The sequence below is a fragment of the Tupaia chinensis genome, unplaced genomic scaffold (assembly GCF_000334495.1).
Source record: "Tupaia chinensis unplaced genomic scaffold, TupChi_1.0 Scaffold143593_1, whole genome shotgun sequence".
Classification (NCBI taxonomy): Eukaryota; Metazoa; Chordata; class Mammalia; order Scandentia; family Tupaiidae; genus Tupaia; species Tupaia belangeri.
The window spans coordinates 263,912-281,139 of record NW_006203439.1 but is presented as its reverse complement, the minus strand read 5'-3'; the positions used below and the strand labels follow the sequence as shown (position 1 = coordinate 281,139).

General features: G+C 38.2%; 1 protein-coding gene and 1 pseudogene across 1 annotated transcript in view; both read right to left on the bottom strand.

The window, feature by feature from the left end:
• MORC1 (MORC family CW-type zinc finger 1) overlaps positions 1 to 17,228 on the bottom strand; it is a 195,307-nt gene that overhangs the window by 106,430 nt on the left and 71,649 nt on the right. The window contains exons 12-14 of the mRNA XM_006164206.1: positions 12,069 to 12,133; positions 10,886 to 11,029; positions 7,925 to 8,079 (exon numbers count right to left, since the gene is read on the bottom strand). Coding sequence (XP_006164268.1) covers positions 7,925 to 8,079; positions 10,886 to 11,029; positions 12,069 to 12,133 — 364 coding nt within the window. The remainder of the gene's footprint in view (positions 1 to 7,924; positions 8,080 to 10,885; positions 11,030 to 12,068; positions 12,134 to 17,228) is intronic.
• LOC102490865 (non-POU domain-containing octamer-binding protein pseudogene) lies at positions 13,479 to 15,673 on the bottom strand (annotated as a pseudogene).

Here is a 17,228-nt window from a genome sequence, read left to right as displayed (position 1 = left end):
TGGGACTTAACATGATAATAAAACTTATAGGGATAAATGTATGATTCAATACTACGGTCCAAAAACTCTTAATGGAAAAATGTAAATAAAGAGAGGTGCAGCTTAACAGAAACACATATTTAAAAATGTATTAAAACTTTTAATTGGTAATAAAGACACTGAGGATTGCTAATGTGTTTACTGAATGTTAATATATTATTGGGCTGCACCACAGGATTACAACTCAAAATGAAGATGATAGTCCCATTTCAGTCAAAGCTGTTCAGGTTTCATCTGAAAATATTTTGTTTCCAGGAGATACAGTTTAAAGCACAATGGTGAATATACTTAATACCATATCAAATGAGGAACAGTAATAAACTGTTTTACTAAAGAAGATATAAGCTTGTCTTCAAATATCTGGAGGGTTGTCATTTGGAAAGGCTTCACACCTATCCTCTATGACCCCAAGTGGGAAGAATTAAGTTGGCCTGACTAACTCCTCCTCATCCTTCAGGAAATATCACTTCCTTGGGGAGGCCTTCCCTGGCCTCTACACTGTGAGCTCCTGGCCTCTGACTTCTGCAGTTTATTTTTTCTCTGGTGAGCTTTGCTATGGTTTGACTGTGTTCCCCTAAAATTCATGTGATGAAATGTGGTAGTGATGGAATTAAAAGCAGAATAATTTAATCCAACTGTGGGGTTAAGAGGAAGGGCCTTTGGGAAATTATTAATACTAAGGTCACCATTGTAGAGCCACCATGACTGAAGCCTGGAGAGTTTATAAGGAGAGGGACTAAAACAGACTCACAGACACAAACACACATGCTCTTGCTCTGTGTCATCATGTGATGACTTCTACCATGGTATCAACCAGTAAAGAGACTGACCAGATGTGACCCCTTGATCTGAGACCTCTAAAACTATGAGCTAAATAAATTTCCATTCTTACAAATCAACCAGTTTCAGGTACTTCATTTGTTAGCAACACAACAGATTGAAACAAGCATCAATTCTATTTCTAATGTGCTAGCTCTGCGTCTCAGTCCTTTGGAGTGACTATGAAAAAAAAAAAAAATACCATAGACCCAGGTGGCTTATAATCAATGCTAATTTATTTCTCACAGCTCTAGAGGTTGGGAAGTCCAAGATCAAGAGCACAGGCAGCTTCAGAGTTAGATGAGGGCCTACTCCCTGGTTCAGAGGTCCTATCTTCTCAGTCTACCCTCACATGGTGGAAAAGGTGAGGGATCTCTCTTTGGCCTCTTTCATAAGGACACTAATCCAATTATGAAGGTCTGCTCTCATTACCTAATCAGTTTCCAAAGGTTCTACCCCCTAATACCATCATCTTGGGTGTTAGGATTTCAACATATGAATTTAGGAGAGCCATAAGCTCCCCAAACTTTCAGACCATGGTACCCTGCTAGATTATAAATTCCCAGCAGTGGCTAGATATATCTGATCTGTGATCCTCATGCCAAGCATGGATGAATGAAGAAATTATAAGAAAAACACTTCAATTTACTATAAAAATGTGTATACTAACAGAGTTATACAGAGATTCAGGGGTAGCCTTCCTTTCACAGAAGGCCCTTACTGAGGCTTAACATGTCAATGAGGTAGAGGCAATTAAAGATGAAACTAAATGATTTTTAGCCTTCTTGACAACTAAAAACCTGTAATTCGAATTCTGCTGGAAACCATTATACTTATCACACCATTGATTTCACTGTAGTACATCAGCTCAATTCTGATCCATTTTGGAAAAGTTTAGTAATAAATTTCTGTATAATTGTTTCTATTCAAACCCAGATTTCATTTAATGTGAAATCTTTGCTTTCTCCTTCTCTCCTTACTCACCAAAGGTGATGATTAATACTACTATTTTATTATAAGGATGCATAAAGCTTTGGAAAACACAGTAGCAGACGGTGAGGTGAGGTCAGACTCAGAGATGAGAAAATTATTTCTGAGATTCTTAGAATCAACTGTGCCAAAAGTAAATGCAGATTTGATAAACAACACCAAGTCATTACCTTTCCATTTTTCTTTCTGCTGATTCAATTTTTACAAAGGCCCAATTGTCCATAGAAACAGATCAGATTTACAGCAAATATAACAATTGCATCTTTTATTTATAAGGCAAAAATCTACCCAAAAACTTTTCATTAAAATTGTGTGCCCTGTAACACTGGCTTTCAGAGTATTAGTCAAGCATTACATAACTTTGGTAGTTTCTTTAGGAATTAATGAGCAAAGACCTTGAAGTTCAATCTCCTCAGAAGTTACTGCGACCATCAGTTCTGACCTTGATTATTTGGTGCAGTTTGATAATGAAGTTTGGGGATAAAGTTCTGAGATGTATGAACAAATACACACACTTGTCATCTTTTCTCCATTCTCTGCCTTCCTTCTAGAGAGACACTTTTTGTGAGAGTATCCTCTAGCCCTAAATCAATTTATAGATACTGATGGAATTAGAAAAATAATATGTTATTAACCAGTAACAATACCAATACAAACACAGGGGTCAGATTTTGGTGCAGTGGCAAGACACAAGGATCTATGAGGACAATCTACATGGAAAGGTTCCCAGGTCACGTCCAGAGACCTCCCTAAGTACGTTGAGCCCTTGATCTACGGCTGTTTGGGGATGGATCACAGCATTGCAACCATGTTGGGGATATTGTCTCTGTCTCTTTCACTCATTGTAAGTAAAAAAAAAAAATTAATATGAATATAGCATTTATGTTGAACCATATTTATCAATTTAGAAGTTTTTAAAAAACAGTAGGTAGATAGGGTTGAGATAGAGAATTACATACAGTGAAGGAGGGGTGAGATTAGCAAATGATACCTAAGAGTTGTTGAGTACAACTGGTGGGAGAGCACCCACCCACCCACCAGGCAGATAGAGCTACACCCATGAACTGAGGATGGCTGTCCTAAGTGAGAGCTGGGAGGAGAGCCTTTTAATGACCCGTAAACTTAAATGCCTCTCTTTTTCTGAGGACTTAATTTCTCATTTTAAGGAAGAGAAAGACAAAGTATTACAAAGAAGGTAATATTTTCTTTTTGTGCTACATCATGCTAACATTTAAAGACCAGAAAGTAGATGTTTGATTTCTACCTTATTATGTTTATATTTATGTTTGTAATTTTTTAAAGTTTATTTTATTTCTTTCATTAGATAGACAACACTCAAGAGGAGCGTGAGACAGAGGGAGTGGGAGTGACAAAGGCACTCCCTATAGAGTCTTCTCATGCTGGGATCCCCTTCCCCAAGCCCTCCAACTAGTTGGGATCTTGGCCATGTGCACCCAGCATGTTTCAGATCAACTGGGAATCCAAATCCATGGTCAGCTATGTGGCTTCCAACACTGGAGTCCAGTATGCTACCATCTGTATTACCATGGCTTGGTCCATATTCATATTATACTTTCTTATGTTTCCTACAGCTTTCTACAAACTCTGTCAATAATGTAGTCATTACGATATTTAGTATAACTTTAAAGATGTCTCAGTAAAAAAATAAATGAAAGTGAAAAAAGTATGCCTACCCTAAGAAAAATTAGATGGGTGTATTCTTCAAAGCAGTTCCTCTCAAGTTTGAATGTGCATACAAATCACCTGGAGATCTTGTGGAAATGCAGCTTTTAATGCAGAAGGTCTCAAGCAGGACTGTCTACATTTCTAATTCGCTCCTGGTAATACCAATGCTGGTCCTCATACCACATTCTGAGTAGGTTTAGAGCATGACATGGAAATCCAGCTTTGATAGAAACCGTCTCCTCAAATATATTCCCCTTTTACTCTTTTCCCCTGAGTTTTTTCACTCTTCCCTCTGTTTCACTGATGGAAACACTTTAGGTTCAAGTAGGGTAGGGAAAAAAGAAAGAAAATATCCTAAAATCACAACTTCAAGTGGAGCTAATAATATGATTTTACATTGTCTCAAGAATAGAGACATATTTTTTGATATGGATGAATTATACATACCATACAAATAATTGAACAAATACACAATAGCCTGTCTATTCTTTCCATAAATGAAGTCTTAGGTCTCAGCAACTTAAAACAAGTTCATTTAATTAAAGTATAGCACACTTTCTCATTGTTCAAGTGTGTCTCAAGGGAGTATAATGGCCTGAGTAAATCAACTTTCCGGATAACTGATGTTCCTCTCTTAAAGTTTCCAAACATTATCTATTTTAGTGATTTTGAACTGGAATCTTTCTGAAATTAACATACTTAAGAAATGTTAGATACACAAAACAAAGTTTAATATAGCTACAATTACCTAAAGTTAGTGATTATTCTTTTATGGCATGGAATAACACAGCTACAAAGGCTTATTTAGGGGTAAATGTGCTCTGCACAGTGGAGCTTCAGAGGGGTCTCTGAGGGTTTCTCAGCCTCTTTGAAGTAAACTTTTGTCTCTTTCCTCCACAACCAGCTGCCACCTCACACGGCTCTCTGACTGCCTTCTTAAAAATTCTAATCTGTTACTTTTCACACAATATTCTGTGGAAGATCTGAAACTGTCTTCTCGTCTTTTTAACATTTAAATTTTTTTTTACTTTTTATTTCAATTTCTTTTATACATTCAATTTTATGTTACTTAGCTTACAAAGTGAATATTCCAACATGTGTACATTTCTTACCAGTTCAGTTGACAATACTATAAAGTTATCTTTGATAGATAATAATTCATTTCTTTATCCCATAAATGCCTTGCCTCTCTATTTTCCTCCTTAATGTCCCTCAGACTCTACTGTTTCACCTGCCCACTTCCCACACTGTATCTGGTACTCACAAATATTTACCAAGTTTCTATAACATTTAGTCATTCAGTTTTGGCCATAGAGGGTGGACACTTTGTATATATTAAGTGGAGACATACAATGTCTCTCCTTCATAGCCTGGCTTGCTTTACTCAGCAGTAAATATTCCATATTCATCCAGTTTCTGTCAAAGGCCAAGGTCTTGTTTTTTATGGTTGAGTAGTATTCCATAGAGTATATGTGCCACAGTTTTTCAATCCATTCATCTGTTTGTGGGCATTTGGGTTGTTTCCATATCTTAGCAATCATGAATAATGCTGCAATAAACATCGATGTGCAAGTATTTTTCCGATTAAGAATTCTTCCATCCTTTGGGTAAATACTAAGAAGTGGGATTGCTGGATCATATGGTAGTTCTATTTGTAGGTCTTTGAGGAATCTCCAAATTGTTCTCCACAGTGACTGGACCAATTTACATTGCCCCCAGCAGTGTAGGAGAGTTCCCCTTTCACCACACCACTGCCAGCACTTATTATGGTTTTTTTTTTGTTTTTTTGTTTTTTTTTATCTCAGTCATTCTAACTGGGGTTAGGTAGTATCTCATCGTGGTTTTGATCTGCATTTCCCTCACAAGGAGGGATGTTGAGCATTTTTTCAGATGCCCCTTGGCTATTCGTATGTCTTCCTTAGCGTGATTTCCACTCATTCTCCCATCTTTTAATAGGGTTAATCATTTTTTTCAGGACAGTTGCTTGAGTTCCTTGTGTATTCTGGTTATCAGCCCCTTATCTGACGCATAGTTTACAAAAATATTTTCCCATTCTGAGGGCTGTCTATTCACACTAAGCACTGTGTCTTTTGCCATGCAGAAACTTCTTAGTCTGATGTAATCCCACTTGTCTATTTTGGGGATTACTGACTTTGGGAGTCTTATTTAAGAAGTCTTGCCCTACCCCAATGTCTCCCAGAGTTTCCCAAGTGTTTTCCAGCAGCAGTTTTATGGTTTGAGGTCTTAGGTTTAGAGCTTAGATCCACTTTGAGTTGTTTTTTGTCAATGGTGAGAGACAGGAGTTCAGATTAATCTTTCTGCAGGTGGATATCCAGTTTTTCCAGCACCATTTGCTAAAGAGGTTTTCCTTTCCTCACTGGATTGACTGGTACCCTTTGTCAAAAATCAGTTGGCTGTATGTCTGGGAGTTTATTTCTGGGAATTTACTCTGTTTATTGGTTCACCTGTCTATTTCTGTGCCTATACCATGCTGTCTTGATTACCACAGTTTTGTAGTATATTTTTGGGGTAATGATGAGATGCTACCCACTCCACTCTTCTTGTGCAGGATTGCTTTGGCAATACGAGGTCTTTTTTATGATTTCAGACAAACTGTATGATTGTCTTTTCTAGATCTGTGAAGAATGTCTTCAGCACTATGATTGGGATTGTGTTAAATATGTAGATTAATTTGGGTAGAATTGCCATTTTGATTATACTATTTCTTCCAATCCAGGAACATGGGATGTCCTTCCACTTTTTTATGTCATTTTCAATTTCTTTTTTTAGCTTCTCATATTTTTTCTTGTGGAGGCATTTAACTTCTTTGATTAGATTTATTCCTAGGTAGCTTATACTTTTTGTGGCTATGGTAAATGGAATTACTTTTTTTCAGTTCTATCTCAGTCTACCTGCTGTTTGTATATAGAGAGACTATAGATTTCTGTATGTTGATTTTGTATCCTGCAACTGTATTTATATATTACTTCCAGGAATTTTTTCATAGATACCATTGGGTCTTCTATGTATACCATCATGTCATCTGCAAATGATAGTTTCACCTCTTCTTTTTCTATTTCTTTTATTGATAAATTAAAGTAAAAGCTGGTTCTTTGAAAAGATAAGAAAACTTAATACACCACTAGTGAGACTTATTAAGAAGAGAGAAAGGAACCTGGTAAATCAAATTTGTAATGATACTGGCAATATAACAACAGACATAGTAGAAATACAAAACATAAATAGAGGATACTATAAACAACTACATGCCAACAAACAAGAAAATCTGGATGGACAAATTCTTGGACACATAAAATCTACCAATATTGAGCCAGGAGGATGTAGAAAGTCTGAATAGGCCCATAACAAGCCAGGAGATTGAATCAGTAATAAATAACCTCCCAACAAAGAAAAGCCCTGCCCCTGATGGCTTCACCTCTGAATTCTACAAAACTTTCAAGGAAGAGTTAACCCCCATTCTGCTCAAGTTATTTCTAAAGATCCAAAAGGGTGGAACTCTCCCTAATTCATTCTATGAAGCCTCCATCACCTTTATCCTTAAAAGAGATAAGGACAGGACAAGGAAGCAAAACTATAGACCAATATCTCTGATGAATATAGACGCAAAGATTCTCAACAAGATACTAGCAAATCGCATCAAATAACAAATAAAAAAGATTATACATCACGACCAGGTAGGCTTTATTCCAGGGATGCAAGGTTGGTTCAACATATGTAAAACCATAAATGTAATACACCATATTAACAGAAAGAAAGAGAAAAACATATGATCATATCAATTGATGCAGAAAAAGGATTCAATAAGATACAACATCCCTTCGTGATCAAGACTCTCAGCAAAATCAGCATAGAAGAGTCATTTCTCAATACAATAAAAGCTATCTATGAAAAACCCATAGCTTCCATCATCCTGAATGAAGAAAAGCTGAAAGCTATCCCACTAAAAACTGGTACAAGATAAGGATGTCTACTTTCTCCACTCCTTTTCAATATAGTAATGGAAGTCTTCACCAACTTGTACTATATTTTTAAAACAGAAGCTCTCTTTCAGAGTTTTGGGTTACTGATTATATGAATCAATGTAGTGATTTCACCTTTAAAAAAAATCACATGAGGAATGGTGGTTAAGGAACTGGACTGCCACATGGCTGACTATGGTTCAAGTTTTGGACCTGAAGCCTTGTTTTCTGGCTTTCCCTCTCTCTATCTATGTCTCTATCTCACTCTGTTTGGTGAGTGCACGTACCCTGTAGCAAATTTTAAAATAATAATAATAGTAAATATAATTAAATAAATAATTCTTTTTTTAAAAAAATCACACAAATTGATCCCTCTTAAGTATCTTTTACTATGACTATTAAATACTCACTGATCCCGGTGTCTTTACAATACTGGACCAAATACCGTCCCATGACTTTTAGGAGATGATTATACTCCTGGACATTGAGAAATTCCTGTTTATTATGGGATGGTTCCATGATCTCCAAGGGTATATTAACAATTCCCACCACACCTGCACCAAGTCTAAGGGAAAAAAATGCATATATAAATTTTGTAAAACCTGGCTAAAGTTAAAAGAAAAGATAATATATCCTAGACATTTAAAATAATTTAAAAAATAAATTCATTCACTTGGTCTGGATCATTCATGTCATTATCTTAATTGTAATTCATTAGCATAAATCTGTGGTGATCTTGGATCAGTTTGTTACTGAATTAATGACTCTTTCAAAACTAACCTCCAACTATAGTCAGGGTAGATGGGGTGGGGGAAGAGACAGGATGGTAGGAAGGAAGGCCTTTTAGCATTAAACACCAAGTAATAGTGCCTTACTGCAATAAACTGACATGATCCTCTTAATGATACTGGCCACTTTCTTCGTCTCATTTCATTTGTTAGGCTAGATTCTTCTCATCATGGCTGTGTTCTCTAAGGTGCTCAGTGAATCCTACTAAGAAATTAAGTGTTGGATTATCTCAGAGGGTTTGTCCCCAGGATAGTCTAATTGATAAAATTATTTATTTATTTTACCGTCTTAATGACAGTAAAGATGTATATGGCTGAGATATTCTGCTTGGTGACATAGCTTGCTTTGGCCAAGACTATCCAGTTGTCTAATCCTTCAAGGGTTCCTCCCTGTTTTTGGCATGATATACTAATTAAGTCTTCCCAGTTTGGGGACCATGCCTGTCATGTTTTACCACTTTCCTCTTCCATCCACACCCCCCCCATCACTATTCATTCTCTTAGTCAAAATTTGGGCCTCACTTCTTCCAGGCTTCATTTTCCCCAGTTTGATTTATTGCCACTCCTGTGCTGTTTTTGCACCTGATGAGCTCACCTGTAACACAGTATTCATTTATTCAAGCTCAGCATGTGACCTTTTTCCTGGAACTAAGAATACGATGATAAACAAAGACAAGGTCCCTGGTTATGAAGTTTCTTTTCTACTGAAGGGTGACAGGCATGATGCCAACAAACAGATAAACATACAATACCATTCCAGATGATGGTAAGTGGTGTGGAAAACAAAGTAGGTGCTAGTATAAGTGAGGTGGAGGCCATTTTAATTAGACAGTCAAGGAAGACCTTCTGTGGAGCTCATGCCTGAACGACATACTAAGGCCACTCAGCATGTGACCTTTTTCCTGGAACTAAGAATACGATGATAAACAAAGACAAGGTCCCTGGTTATGAAGTTTCTTTTCTACTGAAGGGTGACAGGCATGATGCCAACAAACAGATAAACATACAATACCATTCCAGATGATGGTAAGTGGTGTGGAAAACAAAGTAGGTGCTAGTATAAGTGAGGTGGAGGCCATTTTAATTAGACAGTCAAGGAAGACCTTCTGTGGAGCTCATGCCTGAACGACATACTAAGGCCATTGTGAAAAAAAAAAAAAAATCTGATGAAATGTATTCATGTTGGGAGAATTCACTTTACAAGCTAAGTGGTGTATAGTGATCGAGTGTATAAAAGAAATTAAAATTTAAAAAAAAAGAGTCTGAGGACAAAATGGTTAAATGCACAGGGAATGAACAAGTGGCAAAGGCTAAAGATAGGGATGAGCTTAAGAGGCCTAAGAAACAGATAATGCAGAGGAGGAGAGATATGGATAGGGAGATGGAGTCTTAGAGCCAGGTAGAGGACATGCTGGAATACCACCGTAAGCCACTCTATTCTAAGTGCACTGGGATTTGAAGCAAGAGAGTCGACTCATTTAAGTATCAAAAAATCATTTTTGGGATCAGCAGTTAGCGTAATGGCTATGTCGCTGGACTCCCATGCAGTTGACTGTGGCGGACCCGGTGGCTTAAAACTCACGCCGGGAGTGTGTGTGTGAGTGCCCAAGATCCCAAGAAGAGAACGGAGGAGAAGGGATTGCGGTGTGGCCATCCTCCCTGGGGGGGTGATTTCTTACTTTCTGTCTCTCTGTCTCTGTCTGGCAAGCGCACGTGCCCTATAGCAAAAACCTCTTAAAAAAAAAAAAAAAAGATCATTCTTGCTGTTTTCACACACTATAAAAATACATGCATTTATATGCTGTCTCTTTCAGTAGTCTACGTGCTCCTAAGCAAACTATGGCAGATCTTGACCATTCTGTCTGCAGAGTTTCCTACAGAGCCTGGCACGTGACCCTGCAAGAGAAATGCTTCCTGAATGAATGAAATATTTTACCCTGAGGCTGAGGAAGCAAGATGATAAATGCTCCCTGACCCATTCTCCTGGTTCAGGTTATCTTGTCTGACTCTGTCCTTTTCTATAGTGTCTGTTCAGGAATCTATATAATTGATGAAAGCAGCTGAGGTAGTTTCAGACCATTAGAAAAGCACCAAAATGTATTATTCTAGAATCCAAATAGGTGGGAGTGTTTTAATAATACACACTCATGCAGGACACCGGCAAGAACTCATACATTTAGAAACTGCACAACATGTTAACAGGGTGCTTCATAGAGCTATGAATGTTTCTTCTCCTCTTTCTCTTCTGAAATCTCTTTAATATGCTTGTGTTAGTTTTAAATTGGTAAAATATTAAAAACTTAATCTAACCAGATGGGATGGCACAAGAAATGGTAAAGCATCAAGTTGTTCAACAAATGCACTGAACATTTTCCCAAAGTGTGTTTTTTCCTTAGAATGTGCACAGAGCTTCACTAGTATTATAAATTAGTCAAATTCATGCCTGTGCATTGACAGGAAGGGTGAACAGAGAATATGACACCTGCTCCCATTATGATTAATCACTCTGCTCACTCCACACATCGAATCTTACAGCAGCCTCCCTCCTCCTGGCTGTGCATCTGAAAGCAAAAACATACTTACAAGGACTTCAGTTTCAACTGTGGGCCCACTTTCTCATGCATTTTGATCAAACGATTATTACTATAAATGAACATTCCAGCTTGGTTTTGATTTTCTATGTTCACTCCAAAGAACAGGGAGAGTGTTCTTGCTTTTTTCAATTCTCTGAAGTTACATCAAGAAAAGTTATTTTTAAATATATAGATTACAAAACTGCTAATAATTAAACTCAGAAGGCAAGCATCAAAGAAACGGTATATAAAATACCCAGATATTTTATAAAACCTGGTGGGTATACTCAGTTTCGTGGTCTAGCCAAGGATTCTAAAATACTTAAACATAACGCCAAGAACTAGTTAAACGCGAGCATTCGTTGACTCAAAAACAAGTCAGTCAATTTAAATTTACAAGACAAGAAAATTCCAAAAGAATTCTGAAATGTTAACTGGTCTAATACGTACAGTGCAGTGTTTTTGAAAAATGATGATTTGACTATTTTAATTGTTACGTATTTCATTTTTAAAAAAATAATTATTTAATCTAATTTTATTTATTATTGTTATTTTAATTTGACCAGAGAGAAACTGGGGAGGGGTTGAGAAAGCAAGTCACCAGGTCCAGGACTCGAATGATAGTCAGCCCTGTGGGAGTCTAGTACCTTAATTACCATCCCACCTGCTAGCTCCAAATCTTAAGTATTCCAAACACTGGATGTGATGTTCAACTTTCAATATGTCCTCAAGTCTGCAAATATCCTACACAGATCTGAATGTGCCAGAGAGACAGAAAGCATAAAGCCAATCATACACTTTATAAATATTTTATATTGTTTATCTTGGTTGGGGACTCTTGATCATATTATATTAAATATAATAGAATGTCACAAGCTGAAGTAAAGAAATTACCACAAGAGCTATCAAACTTGCCTGCTTATATATCAGAACTGGTTTTAATAAAGTGCAGAGAATTTCTGCATACAGAAAATCTTACATCTTGGGGCAGGCAGGTGGAATGGTGGTTAAGGTCACTGGACTCCCACATGGCGGAATGCAGTTCGAGTCCTGGATATAGTGATTTGCTTTCTCACTGTCTGTCTGTCTCTCTCTTTCTCCCACCCCTCTCTGGCCAAGTTTAAAGAAAATAAGTAAATAAATAAATAAATAAATAAATACATTTTTCAAGAAGAGAAAATCTTACATCTTACCTCCGTTTCTCTTTAAGATTTCTATGCTTTTCTTCTACATCTTCCAAAGCTTTCTGTAATACATCCTGGAGAAGAATGTTTGGTTGGGAGAGAATATAAATGCCACTGAGTTAACGAAAGATGAGTTGATATTACCTTATTACTCAAATGTTTCCAGGGTAACAATAGCAGGTCACATTGGCTAAGGCAGTCCTAGCATGTTGGATATGCAGTAAAGATCTGATAAACAAGTTTCCAAACTAAACCAAATCCTAGCCCACTGCTCTCTTTTCACTCATATTCAGAGGTCCCTTGCCCTGCACAGAAAGAACCTTTACTACTACTGATGGGCACAATGGCTTGACACAAACTATGTGAAAACTGTATCACCATATGCATTATCATTAACAGATAACTTTCCATTTTTGTATCTGTTTAATTGTTTTTTTTCCCTTGATTCCTTCTGCCCCTTCTCCCCTATGCATCCCCTTCTATACTGTCTCTAGTATACACAAGTGCCCCCCTGCTTTTTTATTTTGTAAAGGCTTAACATGTATTTTAATAACTTGATGCTGCATTACTGCTCCGTTTCACAGGAAAAAAATCCAAATGAAAGGTACTGGAACAAATTAAACATGGTACACCAATTTAAAAAAACAATGCACAGTGTAACTACCTAAGATATGCAAGGCTCAGAGCTACTGTCAGACCTTCATATTACAACAAGATTGTACTCAGCCTATCAAGAAAAGCTATGAACAACAACATCTCAGACACAAAGGGGCCATTCCTGGGTTGTCCTTACCCAGGGGAAAAACAGAGGCAAGTTAACATAAGATTTTTTAAAAAGACATACAAAAATGAAAATGTCTAAAAGAAAATGTCTTCCTTAGGACATGAAGGGGTAGTATACAGGAGAACAGAACCGAATGTACGCTGTCTGTGACCTCTGAGAACATTTGCATGAATTCTCACCTGAAAGCGAATGGAGTAAGAGGCTAAGGTCATTGGGGGATGTTTGGATTTTGTGGTATATGTGGCTGTATTACTGGGGCTAGGGAGTATGGATGAGAAAGCAAATACAACATATTGGAAAAAAGAAATACCCCAGAATGATCAAGATTAATGGGGCTTTAGCTGGATCCATTTTGTCCTGGTTCCCCCAGGCACTCAACAATCATATCTGAGACTTAGGAATGCACCACACAGAGACTGAATAAACAATATACTACACAGAACTGACTTATTAAATACCACCCCCTCCCTTGCCCTCTGCCTCCAGTATTACTCTCTAGACTATTACAGGCAGGAAAGACCTAACTATTGGGAGGAATCCTAACATTTTTCCAGGGTAGAATTCTGGCTAGTCCAAAAAGGGTCTTTTTTTTTTTTTTTTTAAAGGGTTTAGAAAGTCTAGACACTGCAACTTTATTAGTATTGGCGATGTTTGTTTGGAGCAAATTCAGCTCCAGGAGCTGCATGGTTGAATGCAGGAAGAATTCCACAATTGCCCCAATTCCTTCCATTGTAGCAGCTTGACCAAAGCATTTAATTGTCAATGGGATCAATTCCAAGGTTCCATCTGGCATCATAGTGGCAGGTCCTGGAGGAGCTGGGGTACCAGCTGGCACAGGAGCAGGGGGCATGGCGCCTGTTGTTTATGCCCATGGTACCTCCCACAGTTATCTGACCCATCCATATCTCCTGCTCTCTCGGATCAGAGAAGGTTCCCTTGAATCCGTCGCCGCATCATTCCTTCCTGCTGCTGCTGCATCTCTTCCTCAGGACACCTGTGCTCTGCCTCCTGTCTGAGCTACAGCTGCTTTTGTTTTTGCACCTCTTTGTTGTGCACCTCTCCCATCATTTGAAGTTCTTCTCAGTGCCTCATCAAATCCTGTCTCATTGGTATGACGTGGTGCTCATGACAGGCAGCCTCCATCTCCATTTCATCTTCTCATGAGCCCCCTTGATGTTGAGGTCCACTTGTTCTTGCTGCAGCTTCTCCATCTCAGTGAGTGCCTTCCAGTGCATGGCATACTCATACTCAAAGGCCCCAGGCTGTGCAAATCTGAGTGGCTGCTCTCACTCCTTGTGAAATTGCTGGTTCTTTCTAACCAGCTTCTCTGGAAGTCCCTCTTCATCATTTAACTGGTCCATGGGCTCCACAGTCACAGGCTGAGGAAATGGAGGAAGGTTTCAGACTGTAAGGGATGCACTATGGCAGGCAAAGTGCACATGAAGCTACTTTCCATTGAATGGCATATTGTCCAATTCTACTTTGGCAATTTCCACTAGGGTTCATGTTCCATGCAGATAGAGACAAAGCTTTTGTTCTTATGAATGAAGACTTCACCTGCCTTCCCATATTTTCAGATAGTTTCCTCATTTCCTCTTCAGTGATGTCAGGAGGAAGATTGCCCACGAAGAGACAGCTAAGCTGCATGAAGGTCTTCTCTCCTGATTTTCTATTCTTCAAGTCAACAGTCAAGTCTTCGTCTTGGCTGCTGGCCTGTTGCACATTTGCAGGTATCGGTGGTGGCGGTGGCTGCTGCTGTTGCTGCTGGTGGTGATGATGATGCTTCCTTGGAGTAAAGTTTTGTTTCTCCAAATTAAAGGTTTTAATGTTCTGCGTTTTTGTACCCCTCTACTGACTGTTCTCTCCTCGGGGTAATGGCAATACTGCACAGCCTCCACCATTCCAAGGAAAGAGTCTGTGTCCACTGGAAACGAGACCTCTCCTGCTTTTATATCTTCATAATACCTTTGACTGGACTAATTTACACTGTATTCATGATTGGAAAAACCATTTTGCATGCTGTAAAGATGTATAATGATTGGGACCACCCGATGATGTAATGGTTATGTCACTGAACTCCCATGTAATCGACTGTGGTTCAAGTCCTGGACCCAGCAGTTTAAAATTTGTGTCAGGTATGTGTGTGTTCATGCCCAAAATCCTGAAAGGAGAAGGGATTGTGGCTTAGACATCCCCCTGGGAAATGATTTCTCACTTTTTGTCTGTCTCTCTGGTGAGCTCACATGCCCAATAGCAGAAATCTCTCTTAAAAAAAAAAAAAAAAAGAAAGAAAGAAAGAAAGAAAGAAAGAAAGAAAAAGAAAAAAGTACATTGATTAAATGTAAATACATATTTTAAAAACACAAAACTATGTAAAAACTTGAGCAAGTTATTCAAGGTGCCTAGACTCTGGTTTTTGTCTGTGAGAACAGGAATAGTCTATTAAGTGATTAGTAGAGTTTCTCGTAGAAAAAAACTAAACTAAACTAAAAGGTAATTAAAAAATATCATTAGTGGGCCAGTAGGTGGAATGGAGATTAAGGTGCTGGATCCCACATGGCTGGCTATGCAGTTCGAGTCCCAAACCTGGCGGTCTGAAAATCACACCAGTGCATGTGCATGTGTGCCCAAAATCCTGAGAGGAGAAGGGAAAAGAAAAAAAGAAAAAAGTGTCTCTGTCATATCAAGTTTTAGATACCTCTAACTAGTAACTCCCCCAATTTTCCATTTGTAGGAAAACTCATTCCTGGGCTACTACCCTTTCAGAGTACACCAATCTCAATGCCCAGTTGTCTTTCTTATCTGCTCTTAATTCGATATACTGGCTCATTCACTACTTTATCTCTAATATGCCAGAAAGAAAAGACACAATTCACTATTATTATGCACCCAGGTAAGAACACTCTTTTAATATGCTTCATCTACCTAATGTGAAAGCTAGGCATCTCTTTGATGGGTATGCCACTGATTAAACACTATTTTCATTGACTTTCAAGTGAAAGAACATGGAAAATGGTTAAGTATTTTGTTTCAAATTCAACTACCTGTAAGAATTTAAGAAAAGCTCAAGTCATTCTCCTTTGCTCTCTTCTCTACTTTAAAAAAAAACAGCATACACCAGAGCAAAGAAGAAAACTTGTCAATGCATTCTCTACCCTTCCGGTCAGTGCACCCAAGGCCCAGAGCAAAGAGGCAGTAAGAAGGAACAGACTAAACCTGATCCATCAGAAGGAGCTTGTTTTATACTCTCAAACACAGAAAAGCAAAGGAAGTGATTTCACAGAGAGAAAATTTTAAAAAAGCTCAAAAAAAAAATCAATAAGATAGTTTTACCTTTAATTTAAAAAAGTAATAAAACAAAAAAAGTAAGAGAATTGTGGAAACACCATGAATAGATTTTTTTTTTGGGGGGGGGGGGGGAGAATTTTTTGCTATAGGGTGCGTGCGCTCACCAGACAGAGAGAAACAGAGAGACAGAAAGTGAGAAATCACCCACCAGGGGTGATGGCCATGCCGCAATCCCTTCTCCTCCATTCTCCTCTCGGGATCTTGGGCACACATGCACACGTGCCCAGCGTGAGTTTTAAGCCACTGGGTCCAGGACGCGAACCACGGTCGACTACGTGGGAGTCCAGTGACATAGCCATTACGTTAACTGCTGGTCCTGTCATGAACAGATTTTGATTCAGGGCATTACCACGTGTTACTCTTTGGGTTCATCCTTTACTCTCTATTGTTGGACATAAGAGCTCTTTCATCAGACACATATCTACTCCTAGAAAGTGTAAGGGCAAATCACTAAAAATAAATCATTACAAGGCCAGCTAGTGGTGTGGTGGTTGAGGCAGCTGGATCCCATATGGCCAACTACACAGTTCAAGTCCTGGACCCAGCAACTTGAGAGATATACTGGGTGCATGTACATGTCTGTCCAAAATCCCAACAGGAGAATGGAGAAGAAGGGACTGTGACAGAGTCATCTTCCCTGGAGGGTGCGTTCTCACTTTCTCTCTCTCTCTCTTTCACACCTCCACCCCCCCACCCCCCCAGTGAGTGTATAGGAAAAAAAAAATGTCCTATAGGAAAAAAAATGTTTTTAAAAAGAATTCATCTCATATTTAAGTCTCTAGAAGAGGATGAAGGAAGGAATGAAGCATGCTTTATCTCCATATCTCTTTTGTACATAAGCAAATAAATACGTGACTTAGACTGAACACAGTAGAAAGATTTATACTATATTTTTGGTAAAAGTTAGCAAACTCACAACACAGCAGCAATATTCTTTTTCTCTTAGTTGTGATGTATTATAAATAATAATAATAGTTATATATAAATTTTCTTACTCATGGGCATATTGCAAGGATTATAAAGAATGTTTATGAACT